At 46.8% G+C, this 17389-nt stretch overlaps 1 protein-coding gene across 1 annotated transcript; it reads left to right on the forward strand.

The window, feature by feature from the left end:
• Positions 1-2: 2 nt before the first annotated feature.
• FOXS1 (forkhead box S1) lies at positions 3-4264 on the forward strand. Its single transcript, XM_031954122.1, has one exon. The coding sequence runs from the start codon at positions 130-132 to the stop codon at positions 1390-1392; it is 1263 nt and encodes a 420-aa protein (XP_031809982.1). The 5' UTR covers positions 3-129; the 3' UTR covers positions 1393-4264.
• Positions 4265-17389: the final 13125 nt, after the last annotated feature.

Consider the following 17389-nt stretch of genomic DNA (forward strand, 5'->3'; position numbering starts at 1 on the left):
TAGGGAGGCCTGATCCCTCCCCTCTAGCCTGTCCAAGCCACAGGGGCTGGGCTGGCCGAGGGCTTTTAACCAGCTGGAGGAGCCTCCTGACCGGCTTTTGGCGGCGAAGGCCTCTGGGAAAGGAAAGAGATGCAGCCTGGCTGTCCCACTCCACGGGGCCCTGGGAATGGTCAGGACGGGGACTCGGCTCCCAGCCGGCAGGGCCAGGACCCAGGCCCCAGCCGGCCTGGGGAGCTGGCCAAGCCCCCCTACAGCTACATCGCCCTCATCACCATGGCCATCCAGAGCTCCCCGGGCCAGAGAGCCACCCTCAGTGCCATCTACCACTACATCATGGGCCGCTTTGCCTTTTATCGAGACAACCGTCCTGGCTGGCAGAACAGCATCCGGCACAACTTGTCCCTCAATGAGTGCTTTGTCAAGGTGCCCCGGGATGACCGCAGACCTGGCAAGGGCAGCTACTGGACCCTGGACCCCGACAGCTACAACATGTTTGAGAATGGCAGCTTCCTGCGACGGAGGCGCCGCTTCACCCGCAAGAGGGGCTCCGAGCCTGAGACTCAGACCCAGAAGAAGACCAAGAGCAGGGCCCGGGCTGGGTCAGCTCGCGGGGGCTACCGGGCCTCTGGGGTGCCAGAGCCTCAGGGGGATGCCCGAGATCAGGAGGCTGGCCAGACCAACGCTGCCCCCGCACCCTGCCTAGGCCCTCCACTGGAGCTGCCTGAGTCCCAGGGCCTCTGCCACGCTCACCCGGCCCCATCACCCAGCGAGAGCCTTTTTGGGGGACTTGCAGATGCCCTCCCCGCCGCCCCAGCTGGTCTGTACCTTTCCACTTCCGAGCCACTGGCCCTGCCAGCATCCCAGATGCTGATAGACCTGAAGGAGCCTCCTGAGCCGGCCAGGTCTCCGGGACAAAGGGCGGACCCTCGAGAGCTACCACTCTCCTCCTCCTCTTCCTCCTCCTCCTCCTCCTCTGCCTCTCCCTGCCCGGCATTCAGCCTGCCCCCAGTTTTCCCTGCCCCTCAGGGCCCTCAGCCCTCCCCAGCCCGATTCCCCGAGGCTGAGGCCTATGGCAAGGCAGGGCTGCCCATCTTTGGCAGCTTTGGTGGGGCTGAAGCTCTGGGTGGTAGCTACCAGTGCCGTGTGCAAGCCCTGAGCTTCCGCATGGATGAGCGGGGCTGTGGCCCGGCCCTGGATCATCTGCTTGCACCCACTCCAGCTTCCCCAGCCACCCCAACTCAGTCACCCCCCTTCCAGTCCCCACTGCCGCTCCGGGGGAACCAGAAGGAGCCCTGGACCGGGGGGCCTTTCCCCCTCCAGGGAGGAGGAAGCTACCAGCTAGGGCTGCCCCACTGCCTCTATCGGACCCCGGGAATGCTCTTCTTTGAATGAAGATTCCCTTCTGGTCCTCTTCTTCTTCCCTTGTCCCCAAACAGGCTCCCCACCAATTCATTCAAAGACATGCTACCGCATGGACTCAGCCTGAGGGCTGGAGCCATTTGATACTCTCTGGGAGAAGATGCTCTACTCAGCACACCGGGCCTCTGAGGGAAAGGGTGCCGGGGATGGCAGCGGGGAGGGCTCTCCCTTGGGTGAAGACGGGTTACAGAAAAGTCTGGGCCAGGGAGAAGGATGGGTCCCAAAGCCGGATGAAAAACTAAGGATAAACCAGAGGCCATTCGAACTGGAAGGAACTTCTAAGTTCATCTAATCCGACACTCTCATTTTACAAAGAAGGAAACTGAGAGATTCCCAAGAAGGAAAATGACTTTTCTAAGTTAATTCAGCTAGTGGTTAGGAGAGCCAGGCCCCCAAGCCACTGAACAGAGCTGAAGAAAAAACAGAAAGGAGATCTTTGTCTTTCTTGAATGATACAGGGCTCTCTCTGCCTGATCATGATTCCAGAGTTTGGTGTAATGACCTCATGCCCTGGCCCCTCCATGGACAAATTTGGGGAATGTGGGGAAGGAGGTGTGAGGCTGGACCTATGTCAGATTTTACTCGACACTCTACTTAATAAAGCAAGTGAGTCTTGAAAGACACCATAAGCCTGGCCTGGTGGATGGGGTCCAGGACTCCTGGGTTCTTCCAGGGCTGCCTCTGGGTAGCAGTCTCCCTGTGGAGATAGGAATGGGGAAAGGGTTGGGTTGAATTTCTTGGTCCCATAAGAATTGCTCTGCAAGGGGACTTTTGGTGGGAGTTTCCTGACACTCAGGGAGGAGATAGAGGAAGATTGGAGTGGGAGTGGGAGGAGGAAACAAAACAGGAGGGGGAAAAGGGGAGAGTCCAGAGAGAATGCAATGAGGAAAAGGAGTCTGTCTATTCCTTGTCCTTTCCAGATGCTCTCCCTTCTTCCCCTGCAATTCACAGGGACTCCAAAGTGACCAAGACTCCTAGGGGTTAGACAGTGAGGGAGATGGACTCCTTAGAACCCCCACCATCTGCTTCCTCAACTCCAATCCAGGAATTTGTCCCTTCATCTTCTAGACTCAGTCTTTCCATAATCCTCATATCAGACACTCCCACCTCGTCCCCACTCCCAGTTGTTCTTGCTATTTGGGAGGTCAGATCAGAGCTGGTGAGACCCAGGGGAGAGGCACCCTTGCTAGAGATGAGGAGGAAAGAGACTTGTAGCATCATAGTAGGCAAGTCTCAGAACTGGAAGCACCTGTAGATATTCTTTAACCTTGCTTTCTTATTTTATGTAAGAGGGAGCTGGGAAGTAATTTGCCTCAAGTCATAGAGTGAGCTTAAGGGAAACACCAAGATTTGAACCCCAATCTACCGGTTTTCAGGTCATTATTCTTTTCTACTAGAATAGTGCTATATTCTGTCTTTGTTCCATCCAGTACCTCCAACCACTGGGGAACAGGTTCCAAAGAGTCCAGCCCTTCCTGAAATGTGGTTTTTCTGGACTCCTGCACTTTCCCACATCCCTAGTCTGGGGAAGAGTGAACTTGAGGCCCTGAGAGTTTGGGGTCCGTTTCCTTCCCTTCCTTGGCCCCTTCCTCCTTTCTCAAGTCGTCTGGGTCTCCTTGTTGTGATTAGGGCAGTCAGGAGGATAGAGTAGGGATCTTTCAGCCTGCCTCTAGGCTGGTGAAATCTAAAAGATTAGGATCCTTTGGAGCCCTCCCCCCCCACCTCCACAACCCCCCATTAACTCTTACGAATCAAGGAGAGGGTGTTTTGTAGACCAAGGGATAGTAGACATTGATGGTTAGAATGTAGATTTGGAAGCAGAAGGCACTTGTCCCAAGGATAATGAATTCTCCTAAAAACCCTTCCTTTTTCTGATCCCTGGAATGAAAAAAGACCACAGGGCCGAAGGCCAGGATTTCTGGGTTGTGTTTCCCCACACACACCCTATCCTTCTGGGATGGCCTTAGCAAGTGAATTCCTTTTTCGGAGCTCTTAGTCTTCCCATCTGGACCCTGGGAAGCTAGATCCTCAGGGCTGCTGGAGGAAGGGAGAGGGATGGTCATCTCTCCCTAATCTGGCCTAGAATCAGACAAGGAGGGACTCGATGTTGCTTCTGTGGTTTGGTCTCTGCCAATGATCCTGAATGATCTCTGTACATAGGTTTTCTGTCATTCTTTTAGACCAACAGACTGTCCGGTAAAGGCTGGTGACAGACTGATACCTGGATGATGGATTCTTGGGATAAATGCCCTGAGGCAGGGGCTGGGAGGGTCTGGGGCCTGGGTAGGGGAGTATGAAGGAGGATAAAGCATCAGGTCCACTCCTGAGGCCACAGCCAGAGGGAGGGAGGGACACATTGAGGAGGATCCCTCAACATCAGGGGGGCAGGGGAGAGAGCACCAGGCTACACTGACTTCATGCTCCCTTTCTCAGCCTCCCTAAACCTTCATTCTTCCTCTTGGGTTTTCTCTTTTCATCTCCTCCTATCCTCTCTCAGCCCCTCGCCTCCAGGAAGGCCCCAGGCGGACTGGCCCAGCTACATATGTCTGGGCTGGCTGATCAACCTAACTGACCTCTGTCTCCTCCCTCCCTCCCTCCCTTTGCCTCGCAGACTCCCCCCCTCCCTTCCCGGGGCTCCCCAGGGGCCTGGGAGGAAACGAGCCCGGGGAGCAGTGCCCTGAGCTGTCTGGTTCCCACAGACTCGCCCCTGCTGTGGGCAGCCCCTCACGGGGGCCAGGCCGGGTCTCAAAGACCGGGAGCTAGGCTGGGAAAGCGTTCCCAAGGCCAGCTGCATTCCCCCTGCAGACACACACACTCCCACACTCCCACACTTCCCTCCTCTCTCCCCCCTCAGCTCCCCCTCTCAGAGAAGAGTCGGTCCCAAACTTGAGGAACCCGACGAGCGGGGGAGGGCAGAGGGGAGCGCAGGAAAGGGGGTCTCTGGGGCTGAGAGGGCGCTGCTGCGCGTGAGGGAGCGGGGACCTGCGTGTGCTGGGGAAGGCTTAGGCGGGAGGATGCGCAATGAGGGCAAGGGGGTGGGGATGGGGACAGCAGATACAGACCCAGAGAGCGCCTCTTAGATGCGATTTTAAAGTCATAGACCTTAAATAGCTCGAACCTTAAAATGCTGTTTAAATCAGAATTATCGCCGCAATGTCGGGGTGTATGAAGGTGTGATTGTGAAGCGCATACGTGTGTTTCAGAGAACTGGGAGGGGGATTGTGTAGGGGAGGGGAGGGGAGGATGTGTGTGTGTGGGGGGGGGTGTGTGTGTGGCAGGTACGCGTGTTAAAGCCACACAACGTGCAGAGGACGAGTTTCTGGGCTGGCTGTATGGGACGCACGTACCAGGAGTGTGTTTGAACGGAGAATGGGTAGGTACTGTTGGGGTCTGCATTTCTGTGGGGCATTGCGGGGAGGGGAGGCAATCAGAGTCACGTGACTTGCCCAGAAGTGTCCGAGGTTGGATTTGCACTCAGCTCTGACTCAGGACTTATACTCTATCCACCGCGCCGCCCGGCCTCTCCGGGTGTATGAATTTCTATGGGCATATACGGAGTGGTCCGTTACAAACACCCTTGACATACTACTCCAACTGACTCACCGTCAAAAAATTCAAATCCAGGCTTACCCACTCATCACCTGCCTGACGTGGGCAAGTCACTGAACCAGTTTGCCTCGGTTTCCACAACTGTAAAATGGGGATAAAAGTAGTCCTTATTTCCCAGGGATGTTTAAGGTGATGTTTGTAAAGCACTCAGTCCTCTTATTATTATTTCGTTTGTGTATGTGCGGAGGAGAGTGCGGGGGGATGTGTAAGGGGATGATAGCAGCATCTGTGTGTGTTAAGGGTGTTTGTATGGGAAGGGTATCTGAGTCCGGACTGGTAAATGGGGAGAAGGGAAGGGGGTCGTATGAGGGCATTAGAGTGTTCTCTATTTGGTGTGTGGCTGTGACCATGCATGTGATGGGGGGTAAGTGTATATGGGAAATGTGTGTGTGTCTGGGGGGGGGGGCGGTTGTATGTTCTTTATCTGATGGCTCAGAGGGAGGCCTTTCCTTCCCCTGCCTGGAGCCCTTCCCAGGCTCATTCTTGCGGGGACCTTGTGACCCCAGTTCCTGTGCTCTCCCGTGCTGTCCCCTGAGCCCAAGCGGGGAGGGAACAGGGAAGGGAGGGAACTAGCAGCAGACTTCAGACTGGGGGATGGTGAAGGTCATCCCAGCCTCTCACCCCCAGCCCATGGCTCCCCCCTCCCCAGGACTCTCCTTCCCTGCTTAGCCTCGGGCCTCTCCCACACAGAGCCAGGGCTCCTTGCTGAGCCGGGGCCCCTCTGCCAACCTCTCCTCCCCGGGCTCAGTTCCCGCCGTCTCCCTGGGTGGTGTTGGGAATGCTGGGGTGGAGAGGGGAGAGGGGATCCAGGAACTGCAGGATTTATAGCTGGAAGGGACCTTAGCAATCATGCAGTCATTGGCTTGTAGAATCTGAGGTTTTAGAGCTAGAGGAGAACTTAGAATGAAAAGTGTTATGGCTGGAATGGACCATAGAGATCATTTGTTCCAATCTCATCCTAAAGGGATGGAAATTGAACCCCAGGGTGACAAAATGATTTGAAGAAAGGGAGAGATCCTTCACAGGCCATGGGCCAGATGGTCAACTCTGGGGAAACTGTCCCATGGTCCCTTTCTGGGGGAAGGGGCAAAGAGCATCAGAGTCAATACACTCCTTAAATCCCCTATATCTCCTATCTGGGAGCAGACAGTCCCAAGCAACCAACCTCTCTTGTCCTAAGCTTCCTCTCCACCTCAGCCAAGGAGTTTCCCCATGTAATGGAAAATGGGCTAGCCTCAGACTCAGGGATTGGATTTTCGAATCACCATTCTGGTACATGGTAGCCAAGAGATCTCAAACAAATCACTTTTCCCTTCTGGGAATCATTTTCCCCAAAGGTAAAAAGTTAAGAAGGTGGATAAAACAGTCCTTTCATTGCACATGTTTAACTTTTATCAGATTGCTTGCTGTCTTGGGAAGGGGGAAGGTAAAGGAAAGAAGGAGAAATGATTCTGAAATGAAAGATTAAAAGGGAAAAAGGGAAAACTAGAATCCAAGGAAGTGCCCTTCAAATGAGGATTGCCAGGACAAATTGTAGTATGTGATCCTGAAAACATTTTTTAATGCACAAAAGAGAACAGAAAAAGCACAAACACATGGATTAGTTTTGAAAGTAAAATATGGAAATACACACACACACACACACACACACACACACGTATATATAGATTGGCCAGTCCCAAGCCAAGTCCTACTTGGTCATTATTTGGGCTTTGACTGGCTCAGAGTGAATGTAAATACATAGAGACAGAGACAGACAGAGACAAAGACAGAGAAACAGAAACAGAGACAGAGAGAGAGAAGGGAGGGAGAGGGAGAGGAGAGGAAGGAGGGAGAAAGGAAAAGAGAGAGAGGAAGAGGGAGAGGGAGGGGGAAAGGTCTACCCATCTTAACTTAGATAGGCTAGTGAGGGAACTTTGTACTCCTATCTTATTACTTCTCATCAGCAAGGAAGCTCTGATTTGTTCCATTTGATCTGGAATTCACACCTCTTTAGGCAGCCTGGCAATCCTGCTCTGGAAAGAAAGGCAGTGTTTTCACCGTATTGGTGAATTTAGCCCTCCTGTACCTTGAGACTTCTCTGACAGACCTTTCTACTCTGTTCAGCTCCCTTCTGTCCCTCCCCTTCCCCATCACTCTTCCATTTTCAATTTTCTTTTGGTTTTTGTCTTCTCCCTCTAGATTATAAACTCCTTGAAAGCAGGAACTGTTTTTCTTTTTTTGTATCCCCATAACTTAGCACAGTGACTGACACACAGTAAATATTAAATAAACATTTCTTGACTATTGACTACAGTAGCTCAGAATTTCTGAGTTTAGAATCTGACTAGCTTCAGCTTCTCCAGTAGCAGGCGTTATAGATATGCACCCCCACATCCAGCTAGTATATGCTTTATTATTTAAAAAAAAAAAGTAAACAATATCAAACGAAGGTTGACAGTTTCATATACAGTACCTTTTTATGTTCAGCTGAGTAGATGGAAATGTTCTCCCTTTTTTTTTGGTGTTTAAGTGCAGAATAAAAAACTAAAACTTAAAATATCTTTCTTACAAAAGATGACTCCATGGGCAGGAGAGGAGAGAGTAATATATTCAGAAATGGAAGAGATATTTTTAAATACATTAAATACATTTTTAAAAGATTGCTATGAGGAAATCATATTAAACATTTTTAAGTGCCGAAACTGAGTTTAACACTAGAATAAGTTCATAAGACTCTCCTTGCAGTGATTTCTCCACCCCATTGTTCCTGGGCCTGAGAGTTTAGGAGAACAGAGACTTTCCTGCTTCAAAAGAGGAAATCCATCGTTCCAGACGGGGAGAAATCCATAGACAAAGAGGTCAGCTTCTGGAAGGCAGACATTCGAGAAAAGCCAGAACCACAAGAGGTCCCTAATTTCTCTGTTGGCGCCCGTGCTATCCTCCTGGATCAACTTCGCCTCTCACACCGGTGAAAAGGTGTAGAGTCATCCTGATCTCCTCCTTGGGCAGAGTCTTATGCAAAGGATCCAGGTTTGAGCCCAGACTTACAATGCTATGGAACTTGGAGTTGTTTTTGTTATTTTACATGTAGTGGTGAAAGACAGAGGATGAGAGTTATAATTCTCTCTCTCTCTCATTATATGGAGAGTTATAACTTACAGAGTTTTGTTATATAAATGATGGTATCTATTTATACAGTTGACATTATGCAACATGTAAAATGTTTTGCATCCAATGTATAAATCACACCCATGACCTAATATGATCCTCATAACCAATCTGGGAAGTAGGTAAGGTTGTCTGACTCTTCCTGATCCCATTTGGGGTTTCCTTTTTTGTTTGTTTTTGGAGGCATTTTGGATTAAGTGACTCACCCAGGATCACATAACCAGGAAGTATTAAGTGTCTCAGATCCTCCTTACTTCAGGGCTGGTGCTCTATCCATTGAGCGCCCTCTCTCCCCCTGCTGCCCCTATTTGGGGTTTTTCTGGCAAAGATGCTGGAGTGGTTGCCATTTCCTTCTCCGGCTCATTTGACAGGTGAGGAAACTGAGCCAAACAGGGTCAAGTGACTTGTCCAGGGTCACACAGCTAATAAGTGTCTGAGGCCGGATTTGAACTCCTGACTCCAGGCCTGGCACTCTATCTGCAACACTACTCAGCTGCCCCATAAGGCAAGTCTTATCCCCATTTTGGAGATTGGAGTCTGAGGTGCCAAGAGAAAAGTGACTTATCCAAGATCACCCGGGGTCAGCCCTAGCACCCCTGACTCCAAGCCTGACTTGTGCCGTGTAGCACACTGCCCTCCTACCTGACCGAAGGATTGTATTTCAGTTTCTGGGGATGCTGTATATAAAGTACTGATACTCAAACGGATTTGCGATGTAATTAGTCTAGAGTTTTCCTCCAACGATACAGTTGGAGCCTATTTATTCTGCAAAGCTTCCAGCACATCAGCAGACCCCTCTGGCCCCAGTTTATTGAGCTTTTCCCACTAATCCGACCTTCTCTTTGTACAGGAGAGGAAACTGAGGTCCAAGGTGGGGAAGATACACAAAGCTTATTAATGAGTCGTCAGCCCCTCTGGGGGCCGGGCAGGTCAAGGACAGGGTGAGGGTGGAACAGCTGGTACAATCCCAGTGCAGCCCAGCCCAGACTGAGGCACTGGCTGGGTGCTGAATCCCAGACGCTGTGATCTCATCTCCCCACTCCACCTTAGACTCCCCCGACACTCCTGAGACCAGTGCCCCCGCCCAGCCCGGCTTCCTGCCCTCACATTCTTTCCATTCTGGACTCCCCACATGGCTGTTGGCAGCCCCTTGGGCCCCAGCCTTCCAGAATCAGAAAGGGAGGAACAGGGAGACCATCTTGGAACAGGCGCCTCTCTACAACCCGGGGCTAGCTAAGTGTAATTACAATATTCATTCCAATCAATGAGCATTTACTAATAACTGCTGCTTTGTTTTAAAGCTTGCAAAGTACTCTGCTCACAACCTTCTATGACTGGTCTCACTAGGATTACTATCCTCATTTTATAGATAGAGAAACCGAGATTTTGATTCAGTGATATATGTATGGTCATATGACTAAGTCCCCCAGCTAAGAGTCTAACTAAGATACTGGTATGGTGGTGAATGTTTAACAACTGGCTCTCCAGACACAACGTACTCAAGAGACACTTTTAAATTTAATCTCCATCACTTTTTAAAATCTAAACAATAAATCAAGCCCTGATCTGTAGGATATGGATTTTCAAGATGCAGAAGCTAACAATGAAATTTAACAACCAGCTCTGGGGAACTGGATCTAGCATGACCCTGATCTCAAGTTTCCCGGTTCCCTATCAGGTTGTCTTTCCACTGTACCAGTTTGCCAATCGTATTTTTTTTAAAAAGTCTCCAAAAGAAAACAGGTATAACCTGCACAGCAGAACCCAAGACCACTGTCACTCATTTGCTGTGTGACCCTAAAAAACTGCTTTATCTCTTTGTGCCTCCATTCTATGTTCCCATTAAGCATTCTTGGAGGTTTGGAGGGAGAGAGAAGATGGGTTGAATCTGAAATACAATAGAGGAATCATAATAATAGAGGAAACTATAATTTCAAGATGGCATCTTCTCTCCAACTTTTAGTCTTTAGAGTTGTTTATAGCTTTGAGAAGTTAAGTAACTTGTTCTGTATCACCCTATTAATATTTGTTAGGCATGGGATTCAAATCCAGATCTTCCTGGATTCTCTTAAGCCTTGCTCTCTATGCACTTCACCTATTGGAGCTTAATTGTGTGTGCATACATTTTAAAATATTGATGTATAACATGTATGTTGAGATGCACAAGTGATATACACATATTGTGTAAAGCCATGCGTATGGTGAGGGTTTTGTGTTCACAAAAAAAATTTCTATACATTAATTTTTTTAAGTGACATTGATGCCTTTTTTTTTAAGTGGACTCTGCTGCCCACCAGAGAGCCCTCTCTGGTAACATAGCAGTAATACAATTAGCCAAAACAAATCAATACATAAGTCTGTCTGACAATGTATGCTTCATCCCACACCTGTACTCATCATCTCTCTGATAAAAAAAAGAGGAAGGTATGCTTCCATAGGAGTCCCATCAGTCAGTCCTCAGCATCTCCACCTAACTAGGGCAGCTGGGGGTACTGATCGCTTTATAATCACTCTTACCAGAACCCCCCCCCCAATTCCTGATTTCCTCAAACTGTAGTAATCTCTCTCTCTCTCTTTCTCTCTCTCTCTCTCTCCCCTCCCCAGGTACTTGGGATTAAGTGATTTGCCCAGGGTCACACAGCAGGTTCTCCTGACTGTGGGGCCGGTGCTCTATCCACTGCACCACCTAGCTGCCCCAGTGATTTCTTTTTAATCACTCCTGCCTGATTCCCCCAAACTGTCTTAGCTTGACAAAAAGCAGGGTTTCTTCCTTGATCCCACTGGGGCACAATAGGGTTAAAAACTCAAAATCTTTTTTTTAGCATATCAGTAAGGGAATGAGTAACAGAGAAGGTACAGACTTATCTGTTCAAATTTCAAAAGGTTGGGTAAATTGAATAAGCTCTGGATTAGAAGCTGTAGGGGCCAGATTCTAGTCCTAGCTTCCAGCTAACTGACTGTGTCACTTTAAACAAATTAACCTACCTCTCTGGGCTTGGTTTCTTCCACTGTACTATGGACATAATTGCTCTCCTACATCCTTCAGAGGAGGGTAGTGGGAGGAAAGGGGAAGCACTCTGAAAAATTATAAGCCCTGTTCTGGGAGTAGTATTATGCACAAATATATAGCTTTGATAATTCACAATCCTGGATGGTCTGTTCTTTCAGGGACCAAGTTTAAACTCACCTCTTTCAACAATTTTCTTTTATTCCTTTTGTATCCTAAGCACTTAGCACAGTGCCTGGCACAAAGAAGACACTTAAAAGTCTATTGATTGAATGACTTCCAATTCATCTTCTCATCAAGATATGAGAACAAAAAATGGATAGGACCTGGGACAGAGGGAAGTTGGGTGTTACACATAATAGCCCACATTTCTACAGCCCTTCACAATATGCCATTTTTTTTTATTTAATAGTCTTTTATTTACAGGATATATACATGGGTAACTTTACAGCATTAACAATTGCCAAACCTCTTGTTCCAATTTTTCACCTCTTGCCCCCCCACCCCCTCCCCCAGATGACAGGATGACTAGTAGATGTTAAATACATTAAAATATAAATTAGATACACAATAAGTATACATGACCAAACCTTTATGTTGCTGTACAAAAAGAATCAGACTCTGAAATATTGTACAATTAGCTTGTGAAGGAAATAAAAAATGCAGGTGGGCATAAATATAGGGATTGGGAATTCAATGTAATGGTTTTTAGTCATCTCCCAGAGTTCTTTTTCTGGGCATAGCTGGTTCAGTTCATTACTGCTCCATTGGAAATGATTTGGTTGATCTCATTGCTGAGGATGGCCAGGGCCATCAGAACTGGTCATCATATAGTATTGTTGTTGAAGTATATAATGATCTCCTGGTCCTGCTCATTTCACTCAGCATCAGTTCGTGTAAGTCTCTCCAGGCCTTTCTGAAATCATCCTGTTGGTCATTTCTTACAGAACAGTAATATTCCATAATATTCATATACCACAATTTATTCAGCCATTCTCCAACTGATGGACATCCATTCAGTTTCCAGTTTTTAGCCACTACAAAAAGGGCTGCCACAAACATTCGTGCACATACAGGTCCCTTTCCCTTCTTTATAATCTCTTTGGGATATAAGCCCAGCTTATAGTAGTAACACTGCTGGATCAAAGGGTATGCACAGTTTGATAACTTTTTGAGCATAGTTCCAAACTACTCTCCAAAATGGTTGGATTCGTTCACAACTCCACCAACAATGCATCAATGTCCCAGTTTTCCCGCATCCCCTCCAACAATCATCATTACACAATATGCCATTTTCAAAATACTCGTACACCTGTGAAGGAAATGTAAGGAGATTCTATTGGGGAGGAAAGGAGACAGGATTTGGATTTGACTGTGAGTCTTATGACTCAAGGCAAATGACTTTCCCTCTCTGAATTCCAGTGCCGACTTGTCTACAAGATGATTCTCTGATGTTCTTTCTAAGCTTTAAAGTTGAGTGGGGAAAAGAGTAACAAACTTAAAATAATCAGAAATGATCCTTGCAATGCAAATGCAAATAAGTTGCCTCAAGTAAACTCTACAAACGCTAAAGACCAAGCTTAGCACCAAGGGAGAAAGAAGAGCAAACACGTTTCTTCAGTTCTCCCCACACACACACATACAACCTCCCACTCCTCATTACTCCATTCCCTACTTGTCACTGGCAGAGGAAACTCCAACAAGAAAAGAACATTGACTGAAACCACAGACTTTTCTGGATATATTAGTTAATTGGGCAGGACATTTTTCTTCTCCTTTTTTTAATTGTTCATTAAAAAAAAAAAACAAAAACGTATGGCTTTCCTGGGAGAGTGGGAGGAGAGGGATGCAGCTGGAAATGTAGGTCATGTGAAAACAAAAGGTATCAGTAAAAATCTATTTTTAAAAAATGATTGTCGTAAAATTACAAAAAACAAATTTGGCCCTAAAGAAAAGATATGACACTTTCCCCCAATCCTTTGCAGAGGATGTTGGGGGTGGGTGGGAAGGGAGGGAGGGAGAGACTTGGGGGAGGAAGGAGAGAAGAGGAACAGATCCTATAAGATGGAACAATAAATAATAGTGGCACATTTTATCAATATATTCATTGATTTTTTTCTTCTTCCTCTTTTTCTTTTTTTACAATTGATGCATTTATTTTTGGAAGAAGTGAGCCAGCAGAGATGGGAAATTATGAAAAGTTTCACTTAGGTGATAGCATTTGTGAAAGATAAAGACTTCCTCTTTTTCTTAAAAAACCTATTATACATATATTAGAATACTTGCTGTTTAAGGGAAGGGGGGTAGAGAGAGAGATTTGAAATTCGAGGGTTTCGCAGGGGTGAATGTTGAGGATGATCTTTGCATGTATTTTGAAAATGAAAAGCTATTATTTTAAAAAACTGTTATAAGGATAGATCTCTGGGAGGGGGAAGAAGGAAGGATACAAAAGGAAATTTAGTACAAAACGAAAGATACCAATAAAATTTTTATATAGTCCAGGACTATCTGTAGCCGCATAGAAAGTAGCATGTGATGCTTTGGGGAGCATTTAAACTTTGTTTTGTTTTGTTTTTAACCCTAAGAAGGATTTTTTAAAAAAATAAGCCTTCAGGTTAAAACTATGGTGGGTATATTATCCCTGATAAATAAAGGGATTTGGGCACTATAGAAAAAACCCTCTCAGAGCACTTTCTACCTGCTTTCTGTTTTTTGTTTGTGTTTTTTAGTAAAGCAGTTGGGGGTAAATGGCTTGCCTAGGTTCCCACAGCTAATAAGTATCAAGTGTTTGAGGTTGGATTTGAATTCAGATCTTCCTGACTCCAAGGCCTGTGCCAAATAGCAGCTCCTGCTTTTCTGTTCTTAAGAAGCAGCCTAGTAGAATGGATTGAGTGCTGGTCCTGCAGTCAGAAAGTCCCACCTGGGTTTGAATTGGCTAACTCAGTGACTCTAATCATTTAACTTCTCTGAGCCTCAGTTTCCTTACCTATAAAAGGGGATGATAATGTCTACTAGAGATAAGGTGCCATGGTACCTTTTCCTAGAGGCTTATTTTGAAGTCATATTGATGTAAATTGAGATCTTGGTGGGAAGGGTGGTCCTGGATTAGAAATCTCACACCCCTCTGGACCACCTTCCCCCCAGATCTCAGTTTACATCAATATGTTTTAAGTACAGACTACTATTATTATTGATTACCTCAATCACTATGGAGACCCTACTGCCTACAAGTGTAGAAGTTTTCAGGTTGATGAGATAAACCTATTTCTCTTGGGTCATTGAAAGTAAATGAGGGGTGAGAATAGCTGCAGTCAGGGTGGAGACAGAGCCTTCTCCCAAGGGAGAGACAATGAGCCAGGTTGGTACATAGGAGGGACTGTAGAATATCCTAATTCCTAGGACATTCTGTTTTTTGGTCCAGCCTTTTGAGAGCAGGCAGGAGAGAAGTCAGGCCCCTATTTCCCTTCCTCTAATAGAAACTAGGGTAGGGGCAGAGAAGGGAAATTATAGCAGAGAGGAAAGGCTCAGGATCCTGCAGCTGCGGGAGCTGCTATGAGTTCTCTTGGTACTCTTTCCCACCCATGTAGGGTCCCTTTAAAGAAAGCCTTAAGATCAAAAGATCCAGAATTGAAAGGAACTTTAAAGGTCATTTAAAGCAACTTACTACTTTACAGATGAGGACACTGAGGTCTGTAGAAAGTCACTTGCCCAAGGTCACACAGCTTCCTCCCCTCCTCTTCCTCCTTCTCTAGCAGTTTCTCCACCCAAACCTTATCTTCCCTTCCACCCAGCCTCTCCCCTGCACTCCACTTCCTGCCTTAATTTCTGACATTCCTTTTCCCCAGGATGGACTCCCCAGGAAGTCTTCTTCCTTTCCACCCACTTAGGCTCAGAGGAGGTAAATGGGGGCCCTAGACGTGCTTCTGCCTCCCTTTGCTGATGAAATCAGAACTCCCCCCTACATGATTTTAGAGCCTACCCAGAAAGGGCGAGTAGCCACAAATCCAGCCTATTTCAGGCCCCACTCCTAAAAGGGGACCTCAAGGTCCTCGAGCACAAAGCACCTTGGTCCATGAAAATGTTTGATGCTTCTGTGCTGTAACTGGAGAACTGGATCCTCTGACATGGGGCTGATTTAAGGGAACCCCGAACCTCTCCATCGGACTCTCTGGTCAGAGACACACCCAGCCTGGAAGGGACCGTAGAACAAAAGACTATTGAAGATCATCATTTTATAGATGAAAAAGCTGAGATACAGGTGTGAAGAAATTTGTCACACGGTTAATAAATTAATAAGTTGCGGAGTTGAAAATCAAATCCAAGTTTTCTGATTCCAAATCCCACTGTAGCATGTTCTTCAGGGGGTCTTTGTCAGCCAGTCCACAAGCATTTATTATCCCGTGCTTGGCTCAATGTAAGCACCAGATATACAAAGACAGGCAACACACAGTCCCAGTCTTCCAGGAGTTCACATTAAAACTTGTAAGTAACTAGGTATAAGATACATATGGGTCGGATGATTTTCTTGGGTTGTAACTTGCTGTTGGCAAACTGAGAGTGATTCAGGAAAAAAGCCAATGGGAGAAAAAGAAGCAAAGCCTGAGGGACTGTAAGCTGGGACTCTCTTTTCCCTCTTGCTCTCCCTCTCCTCTGTACAACCAGTTACCGCTGTTCACTTGGACCCAAAAAGGGGAAGGAAAGGAAAAATTCCATCAGACAAAAAAGTCTAATCCCGAACCATCTTTGAGAAGGGCTTGGGCCTCAGACTTCTGCCCTTCAAAGGACCAGATAGATGGAGGACTGTCCCATTCCTTAAGAACAACATTGGCCCTCTGTATTGCCTAGAGACGGATAGAACTCTTTAAATTCCTCAAGGATGTTCCCAGATGAAAACATACATGGGTGAAGTGAGCGGAACCAAAAGAATAGTTTGTACAATGACAACAACCTTATAAAGATAAATAACTGTGAAGGACTTAGGAACTCTGATCATTGTAGTAAAAAATCATGACTCCAGGGAACTGATGATAGATGCTACCTGCTTCCGGACACCAAGATGTGCAATGAGATGTACAATTTTTGTTTATGGCCAATGTGGGAATCTGTTTTGCTTTACTATGAATATCTGTTATAAGAATTTGGGGTTCCTCAATGGGGAAAAGGATTGTAGAGATAGTAAATAAATTTTTGTTCATTGAAAAAAATAGAATTGATTCTGTGAAAGGATGATCCTAGATTCTTCACACCTTTCGGGAAAAACCCTGAACTCCTACATCCCCCAAAGTTGGCTGGGGCCCTTTATATATTCTAAAGATGACTCTGGCCCCCTTACAGCCCTAAGGGCATCTCTGATCCTCTGAGAGCACGTGGCCTCTGGATCACTCTTTGTTGGACTTTAGGGACATACCTCTCCCTCCTCCCAGGGCCAAAGGTGGCAGCTGGAATCAGAGGCTGCTGGACTCAGACAGGAAAGACAACGTCACTGACCCAGGCCTAATCCAGACCAGATGGGGCCTCTGTGGCTTCCAGACTCACAGGGGTGGTCACTGGAGGGAGCTGAGCCAATGCCTGGTGACAGGAAATCATCTTGGAGGGAACCTCCCTGAGCTCAAGAGAGATTGGAGGGAGGCAGAGGCAGGCAGATGTTGGATAGTTGTTTCCACTAGTGGGGCCGAGCCCCAGCATAAGGAAGGGGTTCTCAACCTTATTCATTGTTCTTGGAGTCAAAAAGACAGAAAAAGGCCCTAGAACTTGGAGTCAGAACATGATTTTAATCTTGAGTCTATTGGCTGCTAGTTGGTGCAATAGATAGAACACAGGGCCAGGGGTTAGGAAGAATTGAGTTCAAATTCAGTCTCACACACTTACTGTATGACTCTGAGCAAGACACTTAACTACTGACTGCCTTAGTTTTCTCAACTGTAAAATGGGGCCATAATAGCTTCTATCTTTTAAGGATGTTGTAAGGATCAAATAGTTAATATTTGTAAAAAGCATTTAACTCGGCATCTGCCACACGGTAGGCCCTAATAAATGCTTATTTCCTTCCTCTCTCTCTCCTTAATACCTATGTATTATATGGGAGGGGAAGAGGAATAAGCATTTATATGATTTAAGGCAAGCAAATCGGTAAACATCTCTGGGCCTCAATTTCCCTATCTGTACAATAAAGAGGGTTGAATTGGATGTCTAAGATTCCTCTAT

Source organism: Sarcophilus harrisii, chromosome 2 (assembly GCF_902635505.1).
Source record: "Sarcophilus harrisii chromosome 2, mSarHar1.11, whole genome shotgun sequence".
In the NCBI taxonomy this organism is placed as follows: Eukaryota; Metazoa; Chordata; class Mammalia; order Dasyuromorphia; family Dasyuridae; genus Sarcophilus; species Sarcophilus harrisii.

Bases quoted from the DNA above. Each gene is read 5' to 3' on its own strand.
- FOXS1 (XM_031954122.1), top strand. From the start codon at position 130: ATGCAGCCTGGCTGTCCCACTCCACGGGGCCCTGGGAATGGTCAGGAC.